The 8,958-nt window shown below is 37.3% G+C and overlaps 1 protein-coding gene across 2 annotated transcripts in view; it reads left to right on the forward strand.

The window, feature by feature from the left end:
• Positions 1-8,205, forward strand: part of PRDM5 (PR/SET domain 5) — a 209,456-nt gene extending 201,251 nt beyond the window's left edge. For both annotated transcript variants that reach the window (XM_043569397.1, XM_043569404.1), the window contains one exon: positions 6,297-8,205. In XM_043569397.1, coding sequence (XP_043425332.1) covers positions 6,297-6,461 — 165 coding nt within the window. In that variant the 3' untranslated portion in view covers positions 6,462-8,205. The remainder of the gene's footprint in view (positions 1-6,296) is intronic.
• Positions 8,206-8,958: the final 753 nt, after the last annotated feature.

The following is an 8,958-nucleotide window of genomic DNA, read 5'->3' on the forward strand; positions in this document are numbered from 1 at the left end:
TTATCCATTAAACTATCTGATTCCAGACTTTCCTTTGTTGGGAGGTTTTTTTTTTTATTATTTAAAAAAATTTTTAACGCTTATTTATTATTGAGAGACAGAGAGAGACAGAGCATGAGCAGGGGAGGGTCAGAGAGAGGAGGAGACACAGAATCTGAAGCAGGCTCCAGGCTCTGAGCTGTCAGCACAGAGCCCGATGCAGGGCTCGAACTCACGAACTGTGAGATCATGACCTGAGCCGAAGTCGGACGCTTAACTGACTGAGCCACCCAGGCGCCCTGGGAGGTTTTTTATTTGATACAATCTCTTTATTTATTATTGGTCTCTGGAGTTACTCTATTTCTTTTTGAGTCAGTTTTCGTTATTTATGTGTTTCTAGGAACTTGTCCATTTCATCTAAGTTATCTGATTTGTTGGCATACAGTTCATAGTATTCTCTTATAATCCTTTTTATTTCTCTGGGGTCAGTAATAATTTCTCAATGTGATTGTTTCAGTATAAACCAAATCAGGTGCTTCTCTATGACAGTATCTCACAAACTGTAGGGTAAAATCCACCTTGCCGCTTGACGGAAAAAATTATTCTGGGTTTTGTCAACTGTTATTATTAATATGTTAATAATTTCTTATCTGTCAGCACTTTGCATTTTGTTTGTACTGACACTTAAAGTTTCCTGAAGCAGCGATGCCATTTTGCATTTCTGTTTCTTGTTCCTTGTAGCTTCATGCACTACTTCCTCTGCCTGGAACATCCTCCCCATCTCTTGTACCCGCTGCCTGGCATTTACACACACACACACACACACACACACACACACACACAGACATATGACATTTGAGTGGTACTTGAATGGCATTTGAGCAAAATTGTAAAGAAGAAACTGATACATGTTGATCTCAGTTCTTTACAATTTTTCTCAAATACCGCTTTCAGTCATCAACACTAGCCCCTTAGGCACAGTCATTCCGTGTGTACAGCTCCCTGAGCATGCCATAGCTATTGAACTGTAAGTATCTTTGCTACTATCCCTATGGTGATGACTTCCAAATCTCTCTTTCTCCTGCCTCGATCTCCCTTTTGAACTCTAGGCAGATATTTTGAGCCGTCTGTAAGACATTTCCCCTGGGGCACCTGGGTAACTTACTCAGTTTAGTGTCCAACTTCAGCTCAGGTCATGATCTCAGGGCTTGTGCATTCAAGCCCTGTCTCAGGCACTGTGCTGACATCTCAGAGCCTGGAGCCTGCTTCGGATTCTGTGTCTCCCTCTCTCTGCTCCTCCCCAGCTTGTTCTCACTCTCACTCACTCTCTGTCTCTCTCTCTCTCTGTCTCTCTCTCTCAAAAATAAATACACATTTAAAAAAATTTTAAGAGACTTCTCTCCTATATTCCTTACTGAAATCAATATTTCCCCAGCCAGCTTAGTTGCTCAACATATTCCCTTTAACTATACATCTCTCTGGGTCTCCTGAATGGTTCAGTTGGTTAAGCTTTGGACTCTTGATTTCTGTTCATGTCATGATATCACAGTTTGTAAGATCGAACCCCACATCTGGGTCCATGCTGACAGTGTGGAGTCTCCTTGGCATCCTCTCTCTCTCTCTCTCTCTCTCTCTCTCTCTCTCTCTCTCTCCCTCCCTCTCCCTCTCTCTTTTTCCTCCTTCCTCTCTCTTTCTCTCTCTCAAATAAATAAACTTAAAAAAAAACCTATACGTCTTTCTGAGGGCTTCACCATCTCCAAATAACCAAAACCAAAGCTCTGATTCTCATGCCAGATGCTTTTTTTTTCCTTAAGCCATGACCAATAGCATCAACTAGTCAAGCTTCTATTGTGGGGAAGACACAGTGATCCAGTTTATATATATTCTCTCTGATCTTCACTACAACCCAGAAATATCTAGGTGTTATTTCCACCTATATGAAACAACTGAGGCTCACTGAAGTGCGTGACTTGTCTCTTTCCTTCCACTTCTAATTGGCCGAGTCAGGATTCGAGGGTTCAAGCTCATGTACCTGCCATTCAGACACAGTAATTCCTGAAAATCTTTCTTCCTCTAAATTTCCACTGCCACCTTCACTCCTCTCTTTTTCTCACTCCTGATATCCAGTCCAGTAGCAAATTCAGTTGGCTCCATATTTAAAATAAATGGAGAATCTGAACACTTTCACATCTGCCCAGCTACCAGCTTAGTCTCCTTGAATAATGAAACAGTTTCTTAATTTATCCTGTCTTTGCTCCTGACAGAATCTTAAGCTTACCACCCAGGGTGTCCTTTTTAGAACCTTTGTCAGGTTTTATATATTATATATGTAGACTATATGTTTACTCATTTTCTCAAGCCTTCCAATGGCGGTCTATCCCATTTAGAGTGAAAACCAAAGTTTACCATGATCTGAAAGTCCTTACAGACCTGCACCCCCAACCCTCCTGCCCCAAGCACTGACCTCTCTACCACCTTCACCTCACTCTGACCACATCACTTCATTGCCATTTTTCAGACAAACAAAGCATATTCCAATGAATAGGTCTTTGTATTTCCTGCTTCCCTGATCTGGGACACCCTTCTCAGAGAACTTTATGGCCTTCTCCTGTACTTATTTCAGTTCTGTGCTCAAATTACGCTCTTATTTCTATTACTTTCTTAACCTTCACCCCATATTCTTCTTCTCCTTCACGGCACTTATATCCACTTGATATATTACATATTTGTTTAATTATTTATCATGTATTTTAAGCTTAATGACAACAGAGGTGTTGTTTTTTCTTCTTCTTCTTCTTCTTTATTGTTTACTGCTGGATCCCCAGGCCAAGAACTATGACTGGCATATAGGAGGCACCTAATGAAGGTTTTTGAAAGAATGAATAAAGGAATCAATGATTGCTCTCTTTAGTTCATATCCAAATCATTTCTGGCTTGAAGTGTAATAATAACATTGGCCTTGCTGCCCCCAGTTTCATACTCTCAAGCTTGCTGACTAAATGATATTTGGGTGTTAGTCTCCATTTAGAATCCTTTAATAAATCCCCACCACTTGCAGAATATACTTCCAGTTTCTTATTATGATTACCAGGGTTTGGCTCTAGCCTCCAACTTTTTTTAATGTTTATTTACTTTTGAGAGAGAGAGAGAAAGAGAGCGCCAAGTGGGGGAGGCGCAGAGAGGGAGACACAGAATCCGAAGCAGGCTCCAGGCTCTTAGCCGTCAGCACAGAGACTGATGTGGGGCTCAAACTCACAAATTGCAAGATTGTGACCTGAACTGAAGTAGGGCGTTGTCCAGACTTTAACACTAACTTCTTTTTCAAGTTGATTCTCTTATTGATTGATTGATTAATTTCAATTTATTTCTCTAATATTCTGTTTCTTCAGCCTTAGGGAACTGTTTTTACTTCCCCACATGAGCCTTGCTCTTTACAGCTCTGTGCCTTTGCACCTTCTCTTCCCTCCCCCCAGAATATCATTTCCCACCTTATGACATGACAACCCTCATACATCCAGGAAGACTTAATTGTGCTCTCCTATTCCTTCTTCTAGAATTATGTTCATGACATGAAAATATTTCTCCTTAGGACTCTGGACTTCACAGGACAGGACAAGACTCTTTGTCATTCTGTTTCTAACTGAAGTGGCAGGCACATTGTATGTGATAAATATTTGTTACTGTAAGATGTTTGTATCGTGTTCTAGTATTATCTCTCAAGGTATGTTCTATTAAATGTGTTGTTTTACTTCATTTTAAAACAAAATCAGTTTACCTCTAGCCTAGAAAAAGACTAAATATTTTCCTATTCTTTTGCTTGTGAATTAATACTAATTTGGAGTAGGTTGAAGGATTGGATAAGAATCTCAGGTGGAAAGGAAGAAGAGGAAGCATCCCTGTTACACAATTTGAATTATTCCTTGCTTTCCCCTAATATTAAAATGACCATGAATGTCCTTACAGTTGGCTGATTTATACAGAACATCAGTTTGAAGTCTCTTAGTGACTACATTTAAGTTCATAAAAACATAGCTTTTAATGTCTAGGTAGTCACTTTCACAACTGTGACATCACCTGCTCTCTACTGACATTGAATCCTCTACCTGGCCCTCATTCAAAACCTGTTGGGTTGTTCCCATCCCATCTCCTATATGGAGCTTCTAGGACTCCCTAATTGAGAGCCATTGTCAATGACTTTAGCATCTTGTTTTACTTCCCTTCCATTTCTCTAGCTTGCTGCTGCTGTAATTTTCCCATGGTGACTGTGTAAATGAACTTGAACTTTGTGTCTCTCACAATACACTGGTGAGCTGAACTGAGAACCTCCTGTATTTTTCCAAAGAGGTTTTTATTTCTTAAAAATGGTATCAGCCAGACAAGTGGAAAAAGTACAGTCAGCTTACATATCTTTTTTTGAAGTTTGAGCTTTTAATAATAGTTGGTCCTTGGGGTTACAAAAACTCTGAACCCTGACTGCTTGGGTTTAAACCCCAGAAACCACTTCCTAGTTCTATGACCTTGGGTAACCTGCTTGAGACACTGAAGTGAATGTCAGTTTCCTTCTATAGAATGGAGTTTATAGTATTAGTATCTGCCTAAAAGGGTGAGGTGAGGATTGCACAAGTGAATTTTTTATAAGTTGCACAGAGTGCTTCCTGGCACATAATGAAAGCTGATGTTAGCCCTTCAACCTAGTCCCTGGGCCAGACACTGAAATGAAATAGTGAACAAGATATCAGGTCCCCTGTGCTCACAGAACTCAACATTCCTGTGGGGTATTGACATTGAACAACTAAACCTAAATAAATACCTAATTGCATTTTATGATAAAGACTGGAAACAATTTAAAAAGAGATAAAGGAATACTTAAGGAAGAAGTCTCTGAGAAAGTAACTCTAAGTAACCTAAAAGAGGAGAAGGAGTCAGCCATGGGGAAGAGAACATTCCAGGCACAAGGAACAGTACAAATCAAGGCCTGTAGGTGAGAATGAGCCTGGGTATTAGGGGAGGTAAAAAGGCAGGTGGAGCTGAAGCATAGTAAGAAAGAAAGGGTACAAGTGAAGTTGGGGAGCAAATTGATGAGCCTTTCAAGCATGCTAAGAAATTTATTTTGAATCTAATTTCAGTGGGAAGCCAATGAAAAATTTGGTATCTATTGTTCATTACATGGGTTTTAGAGAAGGAGCCAGAGAAATGGAAAATAAGGGATACATTTTAATTCTGTGCTATTTATGATAATCGATTTTAACAAATTTTATAAAAAAACAATTTAGAAGTTTAGAGTTTCACTTGAAAATAATCTCCATAGTCACCTTGCTTGATTTTTCTAGAATTATTCGATAGTTTTTGACATACTTATATTGCTCTTAGGGGTTTTACCTATCTATCAAACATGTATCTACCTTTCTTTCTTTCAGTCAACAAATATTTACAGAATTCTTACTCTTACTATCATGTTTCTTAGACTTGCAAGGAAACCGACATTTAAAGGAATTATCTAGTAACTAATTGTATTTAAAGTAGGTATTATAAAGGAAAAGTAAAGGCTACCATGAAAGCACTTAACAGAGGACTTCTGGCCCACAGATCATACAGGCTTCCCTGAAGAATGAGTAAGAGGAAGCTACATAAAGAGAAGTGGGAAAGTACTGAGGCAGGAGGACCTTACATCTTCTGTGTTAATTTAATATTTTAATTATTGGACTGTTCATATTTGTTGGGCCAGGTGGCAATGTGGCAGAGCTTATATGAAGTTAACATGTTAGATTCCCTAGTTAAATAAGTGTATATGATAAGAAATAAAGAATCAGAATTGTGGGTAGTAAACTTCCACTTAGGATGCTTAAAGCAGCATTAACCTTTCACTTCTCAAATGGGGCTAAATGGAAGGGATCACTGGAGAGACAAGTCTTGTGCTATTTATGTCAAACAGGGAGATGCCCTCTGGGCCATTAGGCATTTTGTTTAAGGGGTTTAATATGAAAATGTCAATACACTCCATCATGCGGAGAAAGATATTGTTCCCAGGGAGTTGTTTATCTAGACATGTTTAAATATAGCAGTAGAGAGGAAGGGAGGGTGGTTAGGGTATAGAGGACACACACTAGATGCAAACAGCTCTTGGGAACTGTAATTATTTTTCTTTACCCTTTAGTTGGGATGTTAAATTCCATTTATTTCTAGGAATTTTTGTTCTTATGCCTGTCAGTGCACACTTAACAGTAGGAAGATGCATAATGTGTGTTGTGTACATGATAAGTTGGCATATCTTCAGGTTTTTCAGCATAATACAATTGGTGTCTTTGGGTCTTTTCTAGGTTTGTGACTTGGCTTTTAGCCTGAAGAAAATGCTGATCCGACACAAGATGACTCACAATCCCAATCGTCCCCTGGCAGAATGCCAGTTTTGCCATAAGAAGTTTACAAGGAATGACTACCTCAAAGTGCACATGGACAATATCCATGGCGAAGCTGACAGCTAATGGTAGCTGTAAAGGAATTAAACCGTTCAGAAGGGCTCCTAATATGAAACCCAGATTTCTCTCACCTGATTAGCATAGCAGAAGTAGACAAAAGTAATTCACTGGTCTCATAGTTCTTATTTGCCTACCTTTAGAGTTCGTAGATGCATATGCAAAAAAAAAAAAAAAAAAGGAAAGAAAGAAATTCCTACTTTTACCAAAAAATGGTACAAATAGAAAAAAAACAACAACTTTGTAGACTTGCAAAATACTACTTATGCTCTGTTTTATAAAATGGAAAAAGGCATCATGGCTTTCCATGTTGGCTACCTCTCTGTAAAGAAGTTTACTAACATACTCTTTATTAGGCCTTTTTATTTTATTGTTATCTGTGTGTGTGCATGCACGCACATACTGGTTATTACTGATTTATCCAGAAATAAATTAATATGCCAAAATATTTCATACAGATGAGGATAAGGTCAAGGGTTTTTTAAAGTATCAAGCATGATATAGGATAAAACTTGCTATTTTGTGAAACAGACCAAAAGTTGATGTTATTTATAGCTCTCTACAACAGGTCAGTTTAAAATAAGGAAGTATTTAAGAACTAAAGCATCTACTGAAATATTGCTCATTTTAGATAATTCTTCAAAACATTATCTCCTCTAATCACTTAGATGCAGACATTCATGGTCTATAGTACTTTCATAAGATCTTCATAAAAATGACCATATACCTTAAGTATATATCAAGCTGATTCTCCTAAGTTTATACCAGTCATCTTTAGAAATTAACAATATACAAATGCATACAACTAAAAATTAAAACGAAATAGGTTCTCAATATTTGTTGACTGACAGGAGTATCAGCACATAGTGGCATTGCAATATTAGTTATGGTGAACCTAGCCTTTTATCTTCTCATTCCATCAAAGTGCACAGAACATGTTGGCACAGCTATAATAGAGTCCTCAGAGCATTAACATTCTGTTTCACAAAAGACGTTTTCCAGAATCCAGGCAGTAGGTGATTCTGAAACACTTTTGAATTACCCTCAATTGTTCCGTGTAATTAGGAATCCAGAATAAAAAATACAAATCCAGCTATTGTTATGATTGGAATTATCACTGATTAAGGGAAATTGAAGCAAGAAGTGTAATTTCTTCTGTTGGGTTATATTTCAATAAAATACTTGAGAGGAACATACAATGAGCAACTTGCTTTGGGGGAAGATATGATAAGATGCATTAGTGATGTCAGAATAGCATAAAGGAATCCAAAAACCAGAAGAAAGTCAAAATGAAGTCCAAATCATGAATTTTTCTACTTAGAGCTCAAAGGAGAGGAAGTATAACTTTAAGGAAATTGGTTCCAACTTAAGAAGAAAGGTTATCTGAAGACACAGTTCTTTGAAGTCAGGAATCTTGTTTTAGAATTATGTTTTTGCTCAGTTCCAGTTTTAAAAAGAAGCATAAAGATTCAATATAGAGATTTAAACTCTGTAAAAATACTAAATTTGAAACTCACCAGAGATAATGTTTAAAAATATAAATCTCAGATTATATTTTAGAAGATATCTAAGTATGGTTATATGTAGCATTTTTATATCTGAAAATTATAGACTGTATTTTATAAAAATAGATTTTGGTCTTGTTTCTCACTTTGTCATTTGTTTCAACAGTATATTTTTAGATCTAAAATGTTTTCAATTGAACACGACAGTGTGCTTAATATCATTTGAATATAAAAGGCCAGCTGTAAAATTTGGTAGTGTGTATTATTTAAACACATTCTGCACATTTCTTTTGATGCTACCTCCTCTGTATGGTAATCACACCGTTGTGTGATGAATCTGAAACTTGAAAGGAAGCCAAATACCAATTTTGTATAATCTCAGTGACTCACAGTTTACAGATCTGCTCTAATTGGAAATTACCCTTAAAACCATGTTGTTGCCATGTTGCAGAATAAACTGATGAGAAAGAGGTGCTGGACCTTATCAGGCTGAAGGTTCGTAGTCAAGGAAACTCTGGAAGATAATGTAGAAAAACCTACTGGTCCCCAGTCTTGTCTTTTCAAAGCACTGAAATCAAAAGAAGTTCTTAGAAAACTCTTTGTGTGCTGTTACATTTACCGAAATATTATTACTTATAAGCATTTCAAATATATTAGCATTCGTGTCGTGCAACTTTTAAATCACTCAGTAATAGCAAAAAGATGAGAACTGATTTTTTTTTAGGTTTCATTGAGAAATTAAGAACATAAATAGTCACAGAGGAAAAGTCCTGTTGGCAAATGGGAGCACAGGTACCCACTTTGAAGTGTCTTTCTCTGCTTTTCTGCTGTAAAAGATTATGGCTCAAGTGCTTTCTTGGGAACAGGCCAAGCTATCAGGTGCCCATGAAGTCAAGGCTACATAATTTTAAGAGGTATTCAATAACATCAGTGGGTTCAGACATCCTCTTAAAATCATTATACTTGTGTATTAACATTTATAATATTTACATATCTTGAAT

This window comes from Prionailurus bengalensis, chromosome B1, assembly GCF_016509475.1.
Source record: "Prionailurus bengalensis isolate Pbe53 chromosome B1, Fcat_Pben_1.1_paternal_pri, whole genome shotgun sequence".
In the NCBI taxonomy this organism is placed as follows: Eukaryota; Metazoa; Chordata; class Mammalia; order Carnivora; family Felidae; genus Prionailurus; species Prionailurus bengalensis.